Source organism: Rhopalosiphum maidis, chromosome 4 (assembly GCF_003676215.2).
Source record: "Rhopalosiphum maidis isolate BTI-1 chromosome 4, ASM367621v3, whole genome shotgun sequence".
Classification (NCBI taxonomy): Eukaryota; Metazoa; Arthropoda; class Insecta; order Hemiptera; family Aphididae; genus Rhopalosiphum; species Rhopalosiphum maidis.
Genome location: NC_040880.1, coordinates 27861891 through 27888616, shown reverse-complemented (window position 1 = coordinate 27888616; position 26726 = coordinate 27861891). Strand labels below are relative to the sequence as shown.

At 26.0% G+C, this 26726-nt stretch overlaps 1 protein-coding gene and 2 non-coding genes across 3 annotated transcripts in view; 1 reads left to right on the top strand and 2 right to left on the bottom strand.

Moving 5' to 3' along the window:
• LOC113558750 (hemicentin-1-like) overlaps nt 1-26726 on the top strand; it is a 318777-nt gene that overhangs the window by 218506 nt on the left and 73545 nt on the right. Inside the window, exon 6 of the mRNA XM_026964278.1 lies at nt 4685-4830. Coding sequence (XP_026820079.1) covers nt 4685-4830 — 146 coding nt within the window. The remainder of the gene's footprint in view (nt 1-4684; nt 4831-26726) is intronic.
• Trnav-cac lies at nt 21093-21165 on the bottom strand. Its single transcript has one exon. It is a non-coding gene; the product is annotated as a tRNA-Val (tRNA).
• Nucleotides 21911-21983, bottom strand: Trnav-uac. Its single transcript has one exon. It is a non-coding gene; the product is annotated as a tRNA-Val (tRNA).

Here is a 26726-nt window from a genome sequence, read left to right as displayed (position 1 = left end):
TCTTAAAAATCAAAACGTGTCTGCATAAAAATGAATTACACTCTTTATTATTAAATCAATGATATTATCTTTCCATTCAATATATATTATTGGTTTATAACAATAATAATTACTATATTATTTTATCCGTCTCCTTTAAAATATGTTAATTATTTATAAACTAAATTATAATGATTGTTATTGTTATTCATTTAATAACAAGTGTATTTTATTTATATTTTTTCTCAAACTAATAATGAGTACTTCGATAAAGGTAGAAACATATAAAATGTTTATACAATAACAATATACACATATTCATTTATTATTTATAGACAATTTTGAGTTTTGTAAAGATATGTATACAATAATAATTTTTAATGAAATATAATATAAAATATAGTTGTATGAAAAGGAAAACTTTACGCTTCATTCATAAAATAATCACAAGAAATACTACAACACTCTGTTCTACTTTAAATTATTGATCGTATTAAACTAAAGCAGATTGTTTTATTAAGTATGATATATTGATATGTTAATCCAATTTACCTTTAATATGTAATGTTATCTATCTTTTTTTCATGATTAAGTTCCTTTATAGTAAATAGTGATGATTTATTTAATCTTTTTTCTTATACTTCTCTAAACTCCACATCACAAATAGTATTTTCTCAAATAACAATAAAGTATAATAGGTACCGTTTTAAATAATAAGTTGTATTTTATTAAATTATATATATTAAATATTTCTTACTCAGATTTTAGTTATAGAATAAACAAGCATACTTTTATGTAGGTACGTAGTATATTAGTAGGTATATATAATACATGAATATATTATTTTGTTGTTTTTATAGTCAATATTATAATAAAAACTGTTTAATGATGATTATCAATCTAGAAATATTTGTAACTTTTTCATAATCTAATCTGAAAATATTTTGGGGTCTTCTATTCTCATGCGAATATTTTTGGCGTGATATTATATCACATTATATTCTAAATTAATTAATAGTAAAAACAAAAGATTTAAATCGTTCAGCTTTAAAATATAACAAATTCTGAACGTTATATTTTGATTAAAATAGATTAGGCATATATGTTGTCCTTAGTGATTAGTTAATGAATATATTATTATGTACCTGTATATGCTCATGTTAGTGGTTTTGATACTGATTATGCACTCACGTTTACGTGTGCATTAACAAGTCAATTTTCGTTAAAAGCAATGAATTAGAGTATATTATACGTATATACGTGTTACTACATATAGTACCACTTAAAATATTGTATCTCACTAAAACATAGTGACCAACATCATAACCCAGAAAACCAGAAACGTAAAGATGAACACGCATGTCTGCACTTTGTAACTATTAATTGAAGACGTCTGACTCTCATAAATTATTGTATAGTGATAATAAAATATGTCGTCCATTCGACACTAGTAAAACAATACTTTTCAAACAATAAAAATTATTAAAGTTGTGGAATTATTAAAAAATAAATATTTCAAAAATGTTATAATAATTAATTGAATAAAAATAGTTATATGATTAGTTTTTGTGTTTTACATATTTTATTTTATGACATTTATAAAAAATCTCGTAACTTTACAACTTTTTTTTTAGTTTTATGGTTTGAATGTTAAATATTTATTATGTTTTTTCCAAAATGTTACGACAGAGATAAACCTATGTGCCAGAGATAATAATATATTTTGTAAGGATGCGTTGCCTTTTACATAACTAAAAAAAAAATAAATGTATCCGCCTTGAGCGTATTATATGGTTTTCGTACCTGAATCTATTATTAACAGTAACTACTACACATATACTTTATATTTTAGGTACGCGTTGTATAGTTCAACTAAATTTTTGGAAATAAACCGAAAGTGATGACTGTCCTTAATATTGTAAAAAATAACAAATCGTTTACAATAGTTATGATTAAAAAAAGTTCTTTTTATAGCATAGTGTTATGTATAAAATAAATCAATGACAGTGGTCACTGAGTTATAAGTATAAATAAACAAAATAATTTATTAACGAAATCAACTTATTAATAATTACATAAAAAGTACACAGTGCTATTGTGTAGCATGCAAATATAAAACTAAAAGGCCCCCTTCTGTATACGCGTATGTAATTAATAATTTGAATGCAATTTATCTGTTCATCGCTTGTGAATATTGTGTAATTTGTTACATACACATGTGTATCGCGTAAATTTATGTTTTAAAATTAATTTAATTAAAACCAAATAAAACCATATCAAGGTATTACATCGTGATTAGTCAATATTGTTTATTACATTCCAATCGAGTAGATATTTTAGCTATGTAATAATGTGTTTTCTTTACGAAATCATATTCCGATAAAGAGGTATTTAGCTTATATCTTGAAGTTTTAGGTAGCTTTATTTATTGATTTGATATGCGTCTATTGCTGTTAAAGTTTTAATGTTTGATTTGAAATTTCTTACGTGTGATAAAATAATTTCAAAAATGTTAAAAATATAAGCGAATATGCATGTGTAATATTTACTATATTGATACGAATTTATTGTGTAATTGTTGATTTTCCGAACGTATTTTTTATTTTTTTATCTTTTTTTGAATTCAATATTGCAATATAAATGTTACACACGCCAACGGAGCTAAAAATTAATTTCTCAATAAATCTTTTTCTAATTTTTCATTTACTAGGTAATATTTTCTCTATGTACTTAAGCTTCGACTAACACTACAGTGTATGAATGTAACAAGAACATTAATGTATATTATGTATTTATCGTTATGTTATTATGCTATTCATTGTTATTTTTATTATTATTTATTTTTTTTTACTTTTCTGGTAACCTTTAACCTTTTTTTTTTTAATAGTAATAGAGACCTTTGAATGAAGAATTAACGTTAACAAAATATTGCGTAAACGTTGACACGTATAGTACTACAAGTATATAAAAAATATTAAAATATTAATTTAATAATAAACTGATTATTGAAATACTGTGAAATCTCGTCGAGGAAAAAGGTTACAAGTGAAGTCAAACGTGACAAATTTAATTATTTCTCATTTAAATGGAATTAACATTTAAGATAATCTAGATTATAGTTTGAAATTTAGTTCACACTCACTTCGAGTACGTTCATAATGGTAACAATACACATATGTACGCTGCACACATACATATTACATATAATATATATATATACATATGCGTAATTGAAAATTCCATTATCCCAATTCACAAGGTGATAAAATGTTTGGCTAGAAATTTTTAATTCGGCAGTCAGTTGGTGTTAACTTAAGTACCAACACAGCTTCCGTATACCGAATTTATTATTTATGGCAAGTTGAAAAACTCGATATCTCGCGGGGAAAATGATTTTTCATGAAAGCATTCAAAGTAATATTTTTCACTTTGGTTCCAGGAGTTTTCATAACGGAAAATTCTAAACCCCAAGTGTACATATATATAATATATTTATATATACCTGCAGCTTACGTACATATACGTCTTGTGCAGATGGATCCTACGGGGAAAATTATTCTTTTTATCCGACACAGGCGCACTGCATATACATATATATGTTACCGTATATTATATGTCTTTTGAATCACCTACTCAATCAGTATTTTATTCCTCCAGTATACCGTGAAATGACAGATTCATTATCAATTTAAATAATGTAATATATGATTTCATTTGAACAATATGCGTGTAATATGATATGACATAATATAAGTAGGTACCTACATTTTCTAGCTTCGGGGATTATGATGCACGGACATTGATAAATATATATATATATACATGTTAACAAAAATAAAAATACTTAAGAAATATGTAATAAAAAATTTACTCAAACCATGATTACATTTTTTTTTGAAATCCTAACTATACATAAATTAATAATAAATTTAAACGAATAAATATGTATAATTTTGTGTTTTGTTGACAGTGTTTAAAACTTCAATCATTTTAAACTAAATTTCCTGTATATTTAATTTAATTTTTTTTTTTAATATTATACAATTTTGTTATTAAATTGATTATTTTATAATTATTTGATTGATATTTGTATCATAATGAAAAGTAAAAAAACTTCAGATAGCTAGCTCATTATTTCATTCAAATATACCTATACATAGTTGATGCATTTTCATTTAATTGATAATTTATCATAGAGTATTAAATTAATGTACATTTTAGTATGCAATTTTGTAGAAATAATATAAATCAATGACATAGTAAATAATTAAATTATTATAGTTGGTTTAGTAATTTAACTTTAATATGTTCATATGAAGTACCTAGGCACTATACATCGTTGTGCTTATACGATCATAGTTGGTTAAATATTTCTCCCTCTAAATTTGTCCATGAATATATTTACTATACCAATTCAGCTATAATTATAAAATGTACTCAAAAATACAGTTTCCTAATTTCTTATATAAATTAAAAGTGACTTACTAAGTAAGAATTTTAAGTAATAATTTTATTTATTTCTGGCTATAGAATATTTTATGAATAAATAAATACATTTAACATATTTCCAACAACACTATAACGCTTAATCGTTATAACATTTATAATTATCGAAAACTCATTTTTGCAAAATATGTTTAATTCAGAATTAGTAATTAATCTTATAAGATAGTAAGAAAAATTCATTGTTTGTTATATATTTTAGTGCCACCTCTCACAGTAACATTTTCTGCCATCGACGAAGTTTTGGTAGCTGACCGGAGATACGACATCCAATGCCATTCTGCTGGATCCAGACCACCAGCATCGATTACGTGGTATAGAAATGATAAGAAGCTTCCAAAAATGAAGGTAAGTTATGTAATTTCAAACTAATTTACACTAATTGTGTCCAAATATATACATGAATAAAATAATTTAAATGTTTACAGACGTATTTCATGTCAGTTTCAAATTGAACTGATTAGTTATACCTTTTAATTTAAACTTAATATTTTGTAAATTAAGTTTTTAACATAATTAATTATATAACAATAACTATTATAGTCCATATGGAAACAAAACTAATTGAACCAAACATACATAGTTAAAATTAATACTATTTTAATTTGTATTTCATATATAATATTATCTCAAATTTTCATAAAATATAAATATTCAAGAGGAGTATACCTTATAGATGTTTAGTACAATAATTAATGCCATGACATATTGTGTTAGTCAATATAAATTCAATCTTACCTAACCATCTATATAACATGACCTACAACACATTGGTATTTATTTGCATAAATGAAATGACTTTGTAGACTGCAGAGGTATTAATTATTATTATCAACTACTAATTTTAAATTTTAATAAAAACATTGATCATAGTTATAATGATAACATTAATTAACTACACAGTATTTTACTTGGAAACGTGTTTATAATTTATACACACATTTATCTGTACCCCATTCATTGGTCACGGATAACAATAGAACGCAAACATTAGTTGTAATTATGCAATGTATGAGTATCAGAGTATATTACTAAAAAAATAAGCCCATTCAATGTCTAGTATTTTAACAAGGTTTGCTCGTACCATGTATTAATTAAAAAATTTAAATAACCTAAAAATTTCAAAAATGTCCTGTGCTCATTATTTAGGTTTATTACTAAATCAACTATATTTAACCTGGATGGCTGGATTGATCCACAAAACACGTGACTCCTACAAGTCATGTAACTAAACTAGACGTAAAATAAATATCATTATTATATTTAGTTGTTACATTTATTGAACTTTATTTAAACAAAACAATAATTATTTGTATAACCTTTCTATGCACACCAGGAAATATGATGTTATATCAACACACATTTAATAATAAAAAAAAACTATAGAAGAAATAGCCGAAATCCTGTAGGTATTAGCTAATACCTTTGATCCCAATTATCAGACCGTTCCAAACCACTATCTTTTGTTCTTGGCTTTGACACCATTCCAGTAAACCTCCTAGAAGACTTAATAGAAAGTAGTGGTGTAGTGATTTAAATCTTAATTAATCCGTTATTCTGAGAACAAAAACTAGACTGATCAATTTATTAAGTTATCTTAATGTAAATAGTATATACAAATGATAAATTTAATTTACTAGTTAGCAGCAGATTTTTGGGTTAGGTATATCACATTATAATGTGAAAAGATTAGTCATTCGCTGGCAAAACTTTATAAATTAATTTTTGTTTCTAAAATAATGAGTTAGTTAAGATTTAAATCATTACACCAGTTTCTATTAAGACTTCTAGGTATGCAACAATTATACGCGTGCATAATTTCTCGCCAAAAACTCGCGTATTTGTAGTATGGTTATGGTATACTATATTATTATGTTTAAATGTAATTTATATACAAAATAAATACAATATATTATGATCCATTACAGTTGAAAATGATATTTAACTAGATTCTTCTAGTTTAACGTACCTAAAATGAACATATTTATAATATCAATAGTAGGTATATAGAAAAATTTTACATTATTTATATTAAACATATGATGTTATTTTCCATCTTCTAAAAAAATAAAATTCATGATCAAATAAGTCAAAGATAATTGAATTACATCCACATCCAACGTTATAATACGTTATACATAATTATATTTCATTACATATTATTATATTTAATTTTAAAATATAACTTCTAAAATTAGTAAAAAATAATAGGAGGAAAAGTTTTTCTACATGAATCTTATATGTTTTATTCGAACAAACTTTCAAAAGATATATTTTTTACAAGAACAATAACTTTACTGACGTTACTGTGATCAAGTTTAAAATAAAGAAATTATGAAAATTATCAAACATAAATGTAATCCAAACATCGGTCAAATTTAAATTGTAGAATCAATTTATTCATAACATGAAACATGATGCACAAAGTTCTACAATGACTAATCACGGAGTTATTAATAAAATAGAAAGCTAAGAAAACAAGTGAAGACAATAATAATGAATACTCACAAAAAAATATTGAAATATAAATATATAATTATTATTATTTCTTTAAAATTATATTTTTCTTTGTTTATATATAAATTAAATTCATGAATAATAAGTTAACATAATTAAAGACATAATCGATGGATAACAGATTTTCTGGATCAACTAAATAGTAGCATATAGACTAGCTATATATAGTACGACCAACATAACTATTCGTAATATTAAATAAAAATTAGACGTAATAAATTATCTGATAACATTTTTGTTATACTATATTTAGTAATCTAAGCTACCCGCTTGCCATTAAGATAAAAATTAGTCTCTCTTTATTATTTAGGGTAATCCAAAGATTAGACCTTCACCGTAATCATTTTTAACAATATTTCAACATTTTTTAATAATATAAAAATAAATAAATAAAGATTTCATAATTTATAATATAATAATATTAAAAAGGTATTAATTGTTTTCTCTTGTAGATGCCCATATTGGTTCAGCTCAATTATCCAGTGTAATGAATTTAATAAGAAGAGTACAACAAGTTTAAAAAGTTTAGAAAAAAAAACAAATGATGATTTATTTCTTCATTTTGATAATAAATCAAACACAAAAAAAAAATGTTGTTTTTGACATGACAAATTTGACGTTAATGGCCAGTGGTAATAACAGATATTGAGATGGAACTTATGCATGTTCACTTACTCCGTTAAAAAAAAAAATATACACTGTTCGTATGGTATAATAATGTTAAAATGTTATTCATTCCGTTTATTCCATACACTAGATATATTAAATAAGATGCGTATAAGAAAAAATAAATTTAAAAATTTAAATCGTACGGTTTTTATTATATGATGTAGGACTTTTAAAAAAACTGCTGTGAATGCAGTTAAATTGGAATTTCTAAATGCGTCAATTAATGGTTGATTTTTTTCATTTATAAGTTATAACTAAGTGTATTGTGCCATATAAAATAGGATTGTCAAAATGATATAAGGAATATTCTGAATTTGAATTGTATATTCGTATTATTATGTTGCTTGCTATAGCTTATATAGGTATGTACAAAAAAGTTATTAAATAATTTTAAAATCTTTTAGATACCTACAGAATATTTTTCAAGAAACGAAAAACTCTTAATACTAATAACATATTATGTTAAACTCGTTGAAGGTAGATAATTAAGTAAATCGTTTGTACCATATAGATGGCAAAGAAGAGATCTAGTTATGCCTAAAATAAATATATGGAATTATTATTATTTGATTTGGGTAAATTGTTCTTAATTTACAATTGATTTAGTTGAACTTTTTATTTAGAGTGGAAGCATATTTAATTACTTTAAATAGAAAAAATACAAATCACATAAAAATCAATCAAAATCTAGCGGCCCAAAAACTGCTATCAACAAAAAATATTCAAAGACAGAAGTCAGAAATCGAAAAAAATATGCGTATATCACAGTTACTATGCGATAAATTTTTATATCTGCAGAGTGGAAATTAATTTATTATAGTATTATAGACTAATTATCACCTAATAAGTAACTGAATGTATATTTTTGAATATTCGTATAATTAATTATTTTATTCAGTTTAACAAACACTTCCAAATTTACAATTATAGGTATTATCAATTTAAAAACTATTTTATGTAAAAAATTATGCACGTGAACAATCATCGCATATTATAGTTTATTATACTTTGTCACTTTTGGTTCTTTTGTTAAAAAAGGTCGCCGTTCCGCAGCCCCTGGTACATACCAATAATTTTCGTGAACAAACGTCGAACAATTTTAGCTAAAAATTTATGTGATGTCATATTTCAAAAAAATCTTAAATATTATTTTCAATTCGCGTTTTTTCAAAACCATATACTTTTATTTTATTCTGATAAATTATTCCTTTAAATTCTTAAGATAACTAAATTAACTTTACACAGCGATTGTACAAATATTGAACTTGTATTGCTTTATATGAGTTATTATACTTATTAAGCCGAATAACTGCATCAATAATTTTAACGTTGTCGTACATATATATTCATGTTACATAGGGTTTATAAAGTTATAAATACTTGTTAAATATTTTAATTGTGTAAGGAGCTGTGTATAATAAAAAAACAAAGTTGTAAAATGTTCATTCAAATTTAATTACTGTGAATTTTAGTTATTTTTATCAGCAACAGATCTTTAATAAAATAGGATAATAAAAAGATAAAATTTTTATTTTTTTTGTACAATTATGTATTCTTATACACTTTGTTGAAAATAAATTTGTTTTTGTGCACGCGAGTGTTTGATAATTGATTCAATATCTGAGATTTCGTGTATTCGATGAATAAATGCACTACAAATGAATTTTAATGTTGGTTCGTGAGTTTAAAAGAAATTAAATTGTTTCGTTTTGCTTGCTTGATTGTCAGTATTGTATTTTTATTGTATTCTATAATATTGTTGACTATTCAATTGTCATTTATTATGTCATTATCGAGGTTAAGTAGGTATTTATTCGGATTCGCCGTTACTTTGTTCATGCCTTTCAACCCTACCGTCGAGTAATAAACCCTACGTGGAAACGTCTATGATCATACGAGTCGATTATGCTCTTTGTATTGGCAACAGTTTACAATATGGAGGAATAATGGTTTGTTAAATATAAACGTATTTATTTTAACACAAAATATAACTTAAAAAAAAAAAAAAAAATACAATGGATATTTTAAAGTATATAAAATCTCGAGTGGTCAGATCACTTATCAAGACGATATTGAGTAGTGAAGCAGTTATTATTTTATAGAAAAAAAAATATATATATATATAAATAAGAGAGAGATAGAGGCAATACAATTTTGGGTGGGTTGATAGCGGATCGTAGGACTTATGTAGAGTCTTATATACGGAAAGTCCCGGGGATTCCGGCGGCGGTGGCCGCCGCAAGGGCGCGCAAAACAAACCCCGGAAGATAATTCACTCAGAATTCCGGTGGGAAACAACGAAACCCGGACGGGGTAATCGGATAAACATTAACCTAGTGAGAACGCCAGTCGGACCGACCAGGGGGGGTGGGCAAAGGAGGGTTATTGATCCCTCGGAAAATGTTGGTTTCCCGGTCGTGTCGGGGATAAAGTGCCGCCAAAAGGGTCGTCTCGTAACGAGCCACCTTAAAACATCAACGGAATTATTATATACTTTTGAGGCTTAAGGGATTCTGTCACCCACGCGTCATTCCCCCGCCGACCAGAATCCAACCCATGTAGAAGAAAGTAGTTAGTTTATTATTTTTGTTTACTCGGTAATAAATAATAAATAGCTGTCATCAGTATGACGAATTTCCGTAAATTTGTTGGATTTATCGATCCGCTGTCTGCGATGTAAGTATAATATGGAGTGTTCGTGTCACCCGATGATCGTCGTATCGTGCCGTCGTGCACGTCGTCCCTTTTAAACAGTGCGCCGTTTGAAAATAACTATCGCTAAATAGCCTCCGTGCGTCTTGATAACCAATCGTCTATAACGTATCAGCTATAATATATTATACGACTGTAAAGAAAATCGTGCGTAATGATGGAACTATATATTATTCACTGCTATTCCGATGATTATCGACGAACTCGAGTGTGTGCCTATAACAAATCAATTAGTGTAGCAACAAAATAAGTATTTATATTGTGATATGTAAAAAAAATTTATATCGTAATATTTTTTCCGGTGAATAGGTTGTATTTTTGGATATACAACGAACGGATTAAGTGATATTTAAATAATGTTTGCGAGACATAATATCGTTATATTATATAAGACGTCAAACCCATTGAAATACCTATTATTACGAAGTGATTAAATTAAGTTTGGTTTAACGTTTATCAAACATTCAAACTCATAAATGTGTACTTTAGCTCTGCTTGTATTTCGATATCAGTTACGCGTATTATTCTCCGAACGAGGATTTGATCGCTGTGAAAGAAGACGCATAACAACACACGTCATACTTTTATAATCATGTCCGCATAGCGTTTTTTTACCATTTTTAAATACTTTAGAAAGGCAGTGTTCTGCGCGTTTTAATGATACTGTTTTAAATATGTGACGTGACTTTTATCAAACCGTATACAATAAAATACTGCAGGTATAAATATATCAATAACATTTACATCATATTCTGTTATTCTTATTGTAAGTCGACTTGTAAGGGATTACTGTTATGCGAAGTCTTAGTAAGCTTAATAATATAAACGTACACAAATGTTTTATTCAATAAGTATAACTACTTAAACAGAATAATAAGACACTACTCGAACGAGTAGATAAGCCATCTATTTACGAAGTTTAAATAATGCCAAACAGAAGTGGAATGAAATTATTTCATACCTGAGGAGTGAGGACCACATACTTAATTTATTAAGATTCCCACATGTGTTGTTACAGTTCATATAGATTGTTATGTACCTATTATAAGCAAATTATTTTGAAGTTGAAAGTTGTAAGTTGAAAGTTTGTTTGGTCTGTGTTTCAATTTAATTCAATTATTGAATAAACCATCAACCTAAACGGTATAATAACCTGATTTGATGAAAATTATTTTTCATACTATAATAATTCCGTGTACACAGAATAAAAAGAAAATTATAGATACCATTTATGCATATTTTTTTTCTTTTACGAGAACTCACAACCATTCTCTCGGCCGTACACTTACTTCTGATAAACTAATATTTTCTTACTATCATATTAAATATATATGTATATATATATTTAATTTATTTGATAGTAAAACAAAAAAAATATATCACAATAAGCAAAATATTAAATAAAACATTAAGACATTTTTAAATAAAAAATACTGAACTAAAAATATGTGTAAGTAAGTTTTTAAAGTAATACATAGTAAAAGGTTAAGTTTATTAGTTTAAAGCTTCATTAATAATATATATATATATTAATAATAATAATCAGAAAATAAAAAATAAATGACAGAAGTACCAAAAAAAAAAAAAAAAACTATAATTTGCAAAAATAGTCAAAATTGTAATAGCTGTAGATGGTATAATAATTTTGAATGAAATTTAATTAAACATTATCATTGAACTATAAACGGATACTATTGCATAATATAGTTACATTAGAATATGATGCAATATTAATACGTAAATACGTATTGGTTGATCATAATTCATTAGTAAAGATTTACCTATGCCATTTATTTATTTTTTTTTTTTTTAATTTTGCTGTGTGAAGAAATACTTGAAAATGTTTCGACGTATCCGACTAAATATTCTTAAATAATTTTTATTTGAGTCAAAATAATCTTAAAATAAATAATAATAATTGAATAACGATACAACGTTTTCTAACTCGTTTACGGAAGTACACAAACTGTGTTATAAATAATATATTTTCTATGAGTAAAATTCAATAAGAATATTATTGACACCATAATAGACACCCATCACAATACATAAATAATATATAATAAATTATCGAATTTCATGCAGATGAATTTTAAGATACGCATCATTAACAATACCGCTTATCCAAATATATTAAATATAATAATTATTTTAGTTTAAATATATTTTACAATATTCACATATACAACGTATTATATATATTATGACACAGTGTATATACTTGTTTAACATTTAAACACTATATACGACTAACTTTAGAGCAAGTTTGAAAGTGTAATCCGGAAAAGTCGGTCATGTGCATGCATTTTTTTTTTAGTTTTTAGGCTGTGACGTATAAAACAAAATACCTATATCCAACCAACTTCCGGAAAGTTTGAACATGCCATTTAAAAAATAATGTAATTTCATATTATTTCAAATATATTCATCTACATGTGCAATTTATAACTAATGATCAACGAAACACAGTTTGAGGAAATCGTGCTGTAAATTACTTATGAAGTATTGGTACTGTCTTAAGTAAAATTAATAGAGGTACTTGTACATCTAATTCTGTACATCTTAAAGTGTAATTACGATCAGTTACCTATGCAGTGATATAATAGTATATTAAAATGAAAGTTATTTCTTTTAAAATTATTTATATACCTTTTTTGTTATATTTTATATAAAATATTATGATACGCTCATCAAAAACTGTTATATTTTTTTATATTTATAGAAATAGGACCTAAAATATATTCCTTAAGCTTAACTTTGGTGTACCTACTAAACGTATATTTCAAATAATGAATTGCCAAATCCAAAATATAACACTTCAGTTATGAAATCATTTAAAACTGAAGTTGAATAAATGTATTTTGAATAAGTCTAAATATTCAAATATCTTAAGGCAGAATCTAAATTGGGATCGAGTTTGTAAAATGAAAATTATTTATTTATTATTAGTTATATTTGTATATGACTAATTTATTTGTTTATAGGGCCATACAATACAACTTCAAAATAAATCTATTTAATTATAATCAAGTTTAATTGTTAGCTTCAAACAATAAATTGAATTTAAAACTTAAACGTTGACTTTAAGTAAAAGTACTTCATAAACATTTTTGGCTGCGATCAATTAAAAAATATGTTTATCAGACAAATCAGTTAAATATTGTAACTATATAAATATTATGCATAACTATTTAGATCCTCTAAATTACGTATAATTAAAAAATCATTAAACAAAAAAAATAAAAATATACAATTTAATTTATAAAAAAACTATAAGAACTAATTAAACATATTTTTAAAAAATATGCTATATTTGATTGCAATAAAACAATAAAATGTGCATTGCAAACAAAGATTCAATTGTACAAATAAAATCGCAAAAGTTTGTGAAATATTATCCTAATATTTATGTAGTTTTAAATTCTCAACGGAACGATGAATGTATTGATTTTAAAAAGTGTTATAAAAAAAAATGTTTTGTGTCAGACACATTTTATTTTGTAAAAAATGTTTCAATATGCAACATTGAGGTAGGGGGGTGTATTGTGGCAAATTGCATTTAGTTTTGTACCTTAAGGGTCAAAAGTAAAAAAAATTCAGTGAATATAATGAAAAACATAAAAATATTATGGAAAAAAACAGAAATATTTACAAAACACCAGATTTTCATAGAATGTTTTTTTTTTTTTATTATTATAATTCAAAAAAGAAAAACTACAGAAAAATAAACCACGAAAATCGCAAATAATTTTTAGTTGTAAATTCATACATTTTTTTTTTTCATTTTGATAACTAAAGCTTTACAATTTAATAAAAGGTTCTTCAAAAGTTATTCATTGAACGATCTTTCAAATTCATACACGATTTGTTTGCATAGACTTTATCAAATTCGAATTATGATCAAATTGAATAATAATTATACGTAAAACAACGATTTTAATTGTTTTTTCTTTTACCTAATTCAAAAAATAATATTAATTCATCCGTTAGGTGCTGATATTGTCATTATCAAAGAAAAATTCAATTTCTAAAATAATTTTAATTAGTTTCAACATATTTATACCATTGGCCTATTCGGCTATTCACATAGTTCTACGGCATGAAGATATTGACTTAAAAATTAATAATATCCTACATTAACCATTAATAATAATTAACTTATTGTATTACATACTAGTAAAAAAATAAATTACTAATAACAATATATAATATATATGTATATACAATTATAATCAATTTACAAGTCAATAGCCATCACGACATGACGAGAAATATTAAATATACATATTCTACAACATAATAACTTGCCGTGTTTTTTTATTTATTTATAATAAGCATAATTACTCGAATATTTCGATCATAAAAATATGATAAATGTAAATTTATCTCAAATAATTTATTATTATATGAAAATCTTTCACGGCGATATGGTTTTTCTTCAGTATCTTAAAGCATAAAAATCATATTATATTAAAATAAAATAATATAATGTATTTTTTAATAAAATTATCCTTCGCAAAATGCGAGTAAACTTATATATGATCAACCTGTGGAATGTTAGCGTTTACATATTTCCTCGGGTACTTATGAATCCATCTCAGTAGATTTAAATATTTTATTTAAAGTTCACGTAACACAAACTCGCCGGCTCGTATAAGCTGAAAATAAAATTGTGTTACTAACGCACTCAAATACAAGCTTTCTTTTTTTGTCTAGAAAGACTTTTCTACCAAATTGTTTTCACAAACGAAACTATCAAAATGTTAAACACAATTATTTTTATGCGCGTACGAAATGAGTTTATTTAAAAGTGAACAACACATTACTTCTAAGTTGAAGAAATATATTAATAACAAAAAAAAAAAAAAACTTAAATGCCCTGTCAGTTTTATATTTGAGATTTCTTCCAGGAAAAAAATAACAACTCCAAAATGTATATTATTAAAACTAAAGAATGATATAAAATGTATGTTTATCGCACACTTTAAATTGAACTCGAAAATCTAGATAGTATACTACGTTCATTGTTGAAACTACAGAGTATAATATTTATTATTATGCTATATTATTAAAAATGTATTCAAACAATTTTAACTTAATGTAATAATGTCTATCATATCTTAGATTTTAATTAAGTCAAAACGAAAACGAGTACCTATTCAAATAATGTTCATTTTTAATGATTTGAGACGGTATCGTCGTAATTGCCATGTAACATATATTTATTTACACTCCGGTAGGTACCTATAGCTTTATAAGGTGATTAATCAAGTGCACGTTCGCCCTCCTTTAATCCTTTAACATTATGCATTGGTACAAATTCTGATGTTTGAAATATTTATGACTATTTAATACCACATGTTTAAATAATTATCTACATTTTGTGTGCCCCGAGAGTTTCCTATTATGGCGATACGAAATAATTTTTTTTAACGATAATTATTCCCTTTTAATTGTGAATTATTAAACATATTATTACGATTCTTCGTTGTACAAGTATATTTAAATATTTAAAAAATCAGAGTTTGTATAAATTAAAATGATAAAATCACCTTGTGTAATATATTATCTACATATCCCGTATACGGTATACATAATATTATTGTATAAAAATATTTACAGCTGATTTCACGTAAATAACTACGCGTAATAAACGCATATTATAATTGTTATAATATTACGTTAACTTTAGAAATGCTTCTATTGTAACGGTACTATGTAATCGGTTGACCAGCGGATTAGTTACATCAAAATCAAGGAGGGAAATTACGAGTTTTCGAGGTTAGTTTACATCAGTACAACCGCCAGTCCGTCACATTATATTATGATATTATGCACAGTACATATATTAAATAATATCATATTCAAACGTTTGAATATCAATTGACGCTCTATCGGATCTAACGTAATTAGGTTCGCCGTTGTACTAGTGGTAGAGCGGTAAGGGCAGAAAATCGATGGAGATTAGTAGTCGGTCGTAATAATTTTCGTACGACGCTATTATTGGACAAGACGCACCGACACGAAAATACAAAAATATAGGTTTGCGGGGGTCGTAAAAAGATAAACGTCGACCGATTTCCGTTTGTTTTGATACATAGCGTGCAGTGTCACATTTCCGTGCATGTGACAATTATCTACTCGTATTTTTTTATTATTTATACAGAACGATTCAATTTAAACGCAAAACGTCGTGTATTATCCAAATCAATAATTTGCCGTTTTGAAAAATATGTTTTTGTACAGATTATTTGTCGCTTAAAAATATTTATGTAACACTGATTGTTTTTACATAGGTATTATTTTTTTCTGAAAAACGTCAATATTTATAAATGACTATAACAAAATGTATAATATTAAATATTTAAACCAATGATTTTTGTACTAATTTAATCAAATTATTTAAAATGTGTTTTATGAAATTAAATAACATAAAAAGCTGAAATGAGGTTTTGAGAGTTAGCTCAGCGTTTATTATTGAGTATTTAGGTTACATTTATTTAATTATAAATTTATAATTATAATAATTATATAAAATTATAAGTCAAAACGTCAGTAAGTTCTAAAGTCGATACGAGAAACCTCGATTTTCCCCAGTGTCTTGGTCTTCAATTGAAGTGGTTCATATTGACTTTTCCCACAATAAATAATAATAATAAACAGAATATATAATTAATTAGAATTGAAAGTAATTATTTTCATCCGTTAAAATATTTCACACACACACACACACACACACACATACACACACATACATACACACAAACAATTTAAAACCCCAAATTCTTCAAGTTCGTACTCCGAAAATTATTCAACAGTTATAGTTATGTAGTATTATGTAGTATGCACATAAAATCTCTGGAGGGATTGCGTTGACTTTTCGTCGCCACGAATTCTTTTGGCTCTCTGGTCACCTCGTGTATAAATACGCATCGTGCTCCCAAGAGAAGTGGCTGAATTACAATAGAAAGTCCAGTGTAAAAACGTCGGTTGTAACTTTAAACGAAAAACCGAATTTATTTTTTTTTCGTCCGATGTCTATATATTTATCAATGGGCAGACGCAGGTTCGATGTAATAAATTATTAACGAAAATACCCAAGACACTAGCTGAGTGCTCTGCCATCGGGACGAATCGTAATATTGTATTTTGGGTAGGTACCTGGGCGTAAAGTTTTATTATTATTATTTTTATTTTTTTTTCTGTACAGTTTATGTTTTTTTATACATATGTGTACTCATATATTATGTGTACGGTACGTACTTTGAGATTGTTTAGCAGAAAAACGGTAAGCGTATAAAACGAATACATTAATGCTGTTACTTTTTTAAATTTTTTTTTTTTTTATTTAGAGGGCCAGATAAAAAAGGTTTTTATGGCATTAATTCGCTTTTCCTTATTGACATTTTTCCGCGCCAGCAATCCGAACACGTCCGTTTTGCCGTCAGTGGATTGTCATGTAATAACTTTCTTCGAAATCAACTGAAACTACAATAACAATTATTATCATACAATATTTTAATAATTATTAAACATTATTATTTATTACACAGGAACTACACTTTGAAAAGAATTTCAATACAATACATTTATACATTTTGAGTGGATTAAACGCGCAATTATATCATTAAGTATTATAAATTCACTAACGGGTTAAAAGAGTCTTGTCGTTCAAAAAAAAAAAAAAAATGAACAACAAAAGCGTGTTAACCAATTTATTGATTTGAAATATAAATTTTGCTTGAAAGTGACTTGCAAAAAAGAAAAAAAAACTGAATATTAAAATACATTTTGAGTCATTAAAGGGGAAGAATTTTTATTGTGATGTACGTGTGTATGTGTTATGTGTGAATGTGTGTAAGTTATGACTAATTACTAATTAGTGGTAGTTAATGATCAAAATTGCAATACAAAGAGAAAAAAAAATTGTATATTTTAATTGCACAACCTTTTTAATTATAAAATAAATGAACTGTTAATAATATATAGTCATTTGAAAAATTCAGTATGTTGTGCCTGTGTTGAATTGTGTTTAACAAATTTTTCTCTCTATATATATATATATATAAAACAGTATAAAACAGTACACTATAAAAACAAGACTGATTAAAAAAAATTAAATTATTTGCCATTCTGTAAGTGTTTTCGTTTGTGCTGTTAATTAAAATCCTATTCCCGTTCATTGTTTCATTTTTTTTCGATATTTGTTTAATCGACTATCATTTGCAATACAAAATAATAATTTTGCACACAAAATAAAATAATAATACTGATAAAAAATACCAACGAATTACATAATACTTATTTGTTAGTAATTTCGAATAATGATTATTATTAAAATGTTATCAATAAAAGTAATTACAATTAATTTGATACTTATTGGAATTTATTTTATTTCATTGTAGTAACATATAAATTATAACTTTTTTTATTAGAAGTGGAAATATTTTTGAAATGTCTAAAAAAAAATTTGTTATAAGGATAATAATAACAATAATAACAATTAATATAGAGTTTCGTTTTATAGAACATATCAATTTTGTTATTAATTCCTACAATAATAATTATTACCATCGACCATATTACTATTTACAGGACACAATTATTATTATGCATGATAGATAGACGGGACATTACAGCTACGACCATGTTACTATTTGCGTTTTTCATTAAATTTATGTTTTTTTGTTCTTTTAATGTGAAAAAATAATAATCTTTACTGATACCTATTAATAATTAATACAATATGTGTACAAATTTCTTGCAATTATTGAAATAGGATTTTTAAGGTACCTACATATAAGTATACATTTATAAAAATGCTTAGGTTTAATTAAGCTATACCAACGTTGAAATGCATCAATCATTCCAACATAATATTATCGTTTAACACCTAAATTTATTGTAAATATTTGTTTTATAAATTTAGTAAATTTAAAGAAAATAAAGTTTTTAATTTCAAATGACTTATTCTATAAAATTAATCTCCCTCTACTTTATTCTGACCAATAAATGAATGTTCATCAATTAACTATTAATTTTTAGTTTTTTGAAAAAATGTGTTCTAATTTTATCGAAATTCATGAATTATAAAAAGAAAATGTTCAAAGAAGATTTTACAGTTTTTAGTTTTGAGTTAATTAAAATTAATACCTCGGAATGGCCATAGGATAGATCTAAAGTTATACTTCATATCGATAAATTATTTTTTAATAGATAAGATACATTACATTAAATATCAAATAATTATTTATTTTATAATAAAAATATATACGTAAAAGGTGCAAAATAAATCATTTAATACATTTCATATAATAATTAACAAGTTAAAATCTCTATAATAATTATTATAAAATTGTAAATTAATAATAAAATTAATATAATTAATATAATAATTCAAATATGTGTTAACTTAAAAAAAAAAACGATAATTGTGTTAAAGGTTACGTTCACATTTTATTATATTATTAAAAGTTATAATATTTATAACTAAATATTGTATTAGTTATACGCTTAAATCTATTAAATGAATATATTATGATAATATGTTATATTATTAAAAAAAAAATTAATATCATTAAATAGTGCTTGGCATAAATAATAAAAAAACAAATGAAACAGGTAACATAAAATTGTAAAATTTCAAAACAATTGTAAAATTATGGATAACCTATAGCCTATAACAAAATAACAATCAACTTATTTATTTGTAATTGAGATCTCAGTGATCTCATTATCAAAATTTAGAAATTTGTCGAGTGTCCGCATACGATTTCGTAATAAATGTTGTACATTGTATAACATTGTAAAAAACATTATTATAAATAACACTTGTTAAAACATTAATGCATTCTGAAAACCATTATGAGGTAGATTGATATCGTATGTTTTCTTGAATTTAAAACTAAAAGATTTGTTTAACTTTTTGATTTTGTTGTAGGGTTAAGCCATGTAAAGATATTAATCAAGTAACTACTTATATGTATAGTTAAAAAAATAATAAACATGTATATAATCACTACATTTTAAAAATGTTTGATAATTATCTTTTAATTGTTGTGATTTTTATACAGTTCTGATGAAATGATCAAAATGGGTTTGTGGTACCTATTTAATTAATAATAATAATAGAAATAATTAAATAATAACATATTGCATAATTATTTAGGTATTTTTCACGAATCGGTTACAAATAATGAAATAAATGTATTATTATTTTTTTTTTTTTGACCCAAAACAATATGTTAGATACATGAAAATAGCAAATAATAGCAATTAATTTGAGTATTTAAAATATCACTTGCCATTATTTTTCACAAACGATAATAATAATATCATCCCGCATACTTTATCGTGTACATGTACTTACGTTTATCGTTCATTTAACATCCAGTAGGTACCTACTCTTTTATCGCTGAAATAGATTATTATATTCCTAAGAAAAGAAACACAACACTACAGCAAAATCAATATGTTCTTCGTATTAAAACACACATAGGTACACTACGTAATATAATAAAATATTATATATTATTTTAATATCAGACTATAAAAAAAATAATAATAATAATAATAATATCCATTTATATTTCAAACATAATATAACAACTATATAGGACTTTATGCGAGATGGTAAAAAATAGCGACACAACACAAATCATTATAAATAACAGTAATCGTTTTTTATTTTTTTTTACACAAAAATCGCAAAATGTTTCCGCCCGGGATCGAACCGGGGACCTTGTGCGTGTGAAGCACACGTGATAACCACTACACTACGGAAACTAGATGTGTAAGCGAACGATTTTATAAACAATTAAATGCAGGGAGATAAGGTCTTCGCTAACTACAACACTGTGATACTTATTTGACTTATTTTTATTATGATAATTTTCTTTTTTTGTTTAGTGTCTTATACATTCACACGTGCGGTGAACGCTATAATTTTCATCAAATCCATCTTGATGGTCAGATGGACTGCACTCTACCGTTTCTACAATAATATTATTATCTACCATAGGTATTACTATTTTAAAAAGCAACGGTAATATTATTGAAGAATGTAGGTACCAATATATTACGTACACTCTAAGGCACCAATGTACTGGAAAACGTGTGTTCTGATAAACGTTGGTTACTCTGTTAGTTACCTACTTACCACTGGTACCTATTTGTGAAGGTATTTAACTACATGCTTATAAGAGTAAACCTTTTTGTTAGAAGACTGAAATAGCAATAATTGGTAATTGGCTACTCGGACATTTTTTTAATGTTAACTGTTACCTATATAGATAGTTTCATACATTGTGTACAATACATTAGTTTGTATAGTCATAGCCTCATAGGTATAATACAAACTACCTATATAAATACAAATTACAATTAATAGTTACCTAACTCATACGATATATAATTTTAAGGCGATAAACAAATTTAAAATATTAGTTTATTTGTAATTTATAAAAATAATTTACGAGATAGAAATTTAAAGATACCTATGTAAAAAGATTGTGAAAATAAAATTAGTCCATGTTTCCGCCCGGGATCGAACCGGGGACCTTGTGCGTGTAAAGCACACGTGATAACCACTACACTACGGAAACCATATATCTAAAGTAATCATTTTGAAAATTGTTAATAGTTAATAATTACTTTATGGGTATCTGCGAGTTGTATTGAATATAAAATTAAAATTTATAGCGCACATACTGCCTTCATAAAATTCTGAACAACATAATATTGTGCAGGTAAAAGCAGGTAATGCCTCGGGTACACATAAATGTAAAAAATATTAAATAAATTATTATAGGTAAAATGTATAAGTAGGTATGATATTATGTATTCATGTGTATGATTTTTATGGGTAATAACAACTTTTATATCAAAAGTTATAATAGTTTATCACCGATAAATTAATGTTTTTAAGACCTAAGTATGTTGCATACTTTTGTGATCCTGACATACTTGACATAAATAATTTTTTTTTATTCCCAGCATAACGATATATAAAATTTATATTTCCAGTTGAAATATACATTTTGTTTAAATAACTTAGATTTAAAATTGATTAAAGTTACATTTAAGATGCACTATATCCACTAATCCATATTCACCAATAATGAATTAGATACGCATATTTTTTAATATAATTTAAATTGAATTAGTTATTTTTTAACATGACGGCAATCTAATTGAAAAATATACTTGAAGATGTATGCTAAATAAACAACATTTTTTCTGTTATTAAATTTCTAACCTATCAATTTGAAAAAGTATAGTAGGTATATTAAATAATATTCATGACTATAAAAAAATATGAGAAACAGCTAGAAATATTTTTATACATACAAGAAATAGGAAACAGAAAAAAAGTTATAATTATTATCGATAAATAAATGAACTTTTGACTGGTAATTTAATAAGAATCTAAACTATTATTTATTTTTAATTAATATTAAGAAGTAACATTTGGCTAAATGAAGTAATTTTTTTTTTATTTCGCTAACATTTACTATTAAAAAAATAAAATTAATTTTTCTAAGTAGGATAAACCAATGTATTGCGCTGAATAATAGCTATTAGTAAAATAAATATAAAATACATAAAAACAATATTTATTATAGGTATTCAATACCTACAACTTTAGTTACTTTAATAAAATAAAAGTAATAAAACAATGAACACTTATGTATTATAAATATAAACTACAGTAGTGCATGATATAAAAGTATCTAATAATATCATCATTAGTATACCCATCCATATTTTATAATTTTGTGCAATGCAAATAATTCAACATACCAATTAGGCCAATATTAATAATAGTACTGCGAAAATGAAAACTTGATTTTGTGTGTATCAATTGCATTAAAGTCATACTTGTGTGTGTCGGTTAATAACCAATGATCATAATATTATGTTTATAATGATATTTCATGAACAGTCCGCATTTATTATAGTTACGGAATATTGGCTTAAAATTTGATATAGATATTCTTGACCAGTCACTCGATAACATTAATAACTGACATATTGTTTTTATTTTTCATAATAGGTAATTACGATTTATAAAAAATATATTTTTATCTATGATTGTTCAATTTTGGTAAAACGATATTGGACAAATGCATATTTTGCATACTTAAAGGTAAAACTACGAGGGAAGTGCAGTTGATACGCTGAATTTAAAAATCAAATTTCATCTCAATCACAACTGGTCCATATCTATTTTCCATCGTCTTTTATAAATGAATAATCTTATATTTTAAATATGTATATATTATTACCTGCATATATTTTATATTTAAATCGATTATTCTAAAGTACCTACTCAAAGTAAACACAAGTTAAGTTTTAAACTATGTCGTATGATTATACATATTGCATATAGTAGGTATATTATATATTATGTTAACGGTTTTTTTTTTTTAAATATATAACTCTATGATTTATAAATTACGTATTTTACTCTACGGAGCGTACTCTGTCTAATAGTAATAAAATAAGTACAATTAAAATACATATATGCAATTCTCGTTGACAAAAATAGTGATAACTAAGATACGATAATATCTTCTGCAGTGAATTAACGGACCAAATAATTATGGTTTGATTTAAGTTGTACTTTCGAGTACTTACCTACTTATTTGCGACGTATATATATTTATACGTATTCTAATTGGTGACGATATACATGTACCTATCTATTGGCATTTGAAATGTACTTAACCGTGTTTAATCCAATTGTTCGCGTCTTATAATGTATATGTATATACCACGGGTAATATGTTCTATTGTGATTCGCATTAGATGCGATACAAATAGTACTGCGGCGGTGCACCGTGCACGTGTAGGTATATATCATATAGTATTACCTGACCGCATTTAATAGCATTAGTTATATTTAAATAAAAATCCCGATTAGCATAGCTGAAAAATAAATGTCTATTATCGTTTGGTAATGGAATAACGTCTCTGGCGTGTAAATTCATTTTGCGGTATCTTATTTGTAGGGGTTCTTTAATCGTAAATCGTCAGTGCTTGATCCGCGACTATACAGCGGAAACGAGCGGGGAGGAGGGCAAACCTATCAAATAGTAATAAATACTTTATACTCTATAGTATACATATATATATATTGATATATACGAGTATAATATAATATTATAATGTACGCGGGATTTTTGAGAAACCCTATATTTCTACATTATATATATAGTTAATACGTATACGTATAAAATATAAATCGGAAGAGACGATCGTGAAGGGGTTGGAAGCGTTTGCCGCCAAACGCGCATGGACCGAATCCAAAAACGATATGGGATTACGCCATTACGGCACGCAACAATAATAATAACTGTAATGATATTATTATAATATGTATTTTATGCGATCGGCGTAGTCGGAGACACGAGTCTTTGAGGGGGTATAATGTTATACAGCTCATGTAATATATCCCACTATACAATATTATATATCGACACGCCGTGCAGTCGCGGACCCAATAAACGGTTTTAAATTTGTTTGACAATTTATTCGTTCACAATACAATATCATAATGTTATGCGTATAACACTATACACGCGTATCCAATATGTTATCGTTATTAATATTATTATTATTATTATTATTATACAGACGCCGTCGTCGGCTCGCGAACGAAAAAAATTAAAAAAACACATCTACCGAAATTACAATATTATATGAATATTAAAAGCGATACGTTTTAATAAACACGCTCGTTCAATTTATCTGTTGTATATATCAGTATAATATAATATGTGTACAGCGCCATAGAAGACTGTCTGTATATATATATACATAGAATATATTATGTGTACGCCGTGTACGTATAAAATAATGTATAAGTATAATATATACGCTTTAAATATTATTATTATTATGCCGTTGTACCATACGATCGGGCTAGCTATGCGTCATGTATGCTTTTATTTATACATACACTATTCTGATTATTGTACGGCGGAAATAATAATAATCTGAACGGATACGCGTGTGTTTGCAATGCACTGGGCAAATCGGATGTAAATTATTGACGGCGAAAAAATTATTCGCGCTTACGAATACTGCTGTGTAGGTATAAGTGCACTATATTATAATATACGGCGCGTACACACTGTACCCGATATAATGCATTCACATTATACGTACTCGCATTAATATAAACGCGCGAGTAAATGAAATTAAAAAAAAAAAAAAAAAAAAAAAAAAGAAGTTTTGCGTTTTACGTACGTATCATAATGTTGTATTACATAATAATATTATTACATATACATACGATTATATTGCACACGTATTAATGTCATTGCAGCACACGAAGCGTTTCCGCAAATTATTATTGCTATAACCGGTCGTATATGACGATTGTATACTGCACTAATTGAACTATACTGCCAGGTTCTCTGGCAGTACATCATAATTGTATTGTTATTATTACTTTGGTCCTGCGGCAGTCCTCCGCCTCCTCTTCCGGTTCCGGAGAAACGAATATTGTACATTATTATCGTTGTGTGTGTTATTATGTTACTGCGGTGGTAATGCATGAGTATATGACTGATGCGTATTATGTATAACACGTCGAAGTATATATACGTAATAAATTATTTGATGTGCGCGATCGATTTAGGCGGCAATGGAACCGTCTATGGTTAGATTATTTTTGTGTGTAAATTACAACATAGATATGGCTTAGAGTTGCAACCGTATAATAACGTTCCGTGGCATGCTAAATGTTTCTATTGCTTCTAAATCATATTTTTTTTTTACTTTGCACTTTGTAATTTTCTTTCGATGTCGTCTATTTTTTTATTTTTTGTCAAACGATTTCCAATCGGTTAAAATGTCCAACATGTGGCCTAGTTATCTTACAGGATATAAGTAAGATTCTTCCAAATCAATAATATTAACACCGTCACAAAAATGCCACCAATAAGTGTTCACAAGACAGAACACAGAAATCGACGTCTGCGCTATTATACCTAAATACACTGATACAAGCCAATTATTACGCCTATCAAACGAGTTAGTTGCAAAAGAACCTCGACAAAAACCGCATTATTATAAGAGTGTTTTCACACGAAACTCACGTCGCGCGTCGAATATTTGTTCCTAAATTAAAACAATGTCTTAAAATCGTATTATACTTAAAATGAACATACCACTGGAGGATAAAAATAAACCGGAAACATGACTTATTATTCTGCAAACGATATAATTCGAATACAACATCATATTCCCTCTCCTAGACCCAGATAATACACCCCTGTACGACGGGGTGATTACCAACGGAGACTTCCCCTAACAAACCATTCTCGTTACGAATTGTT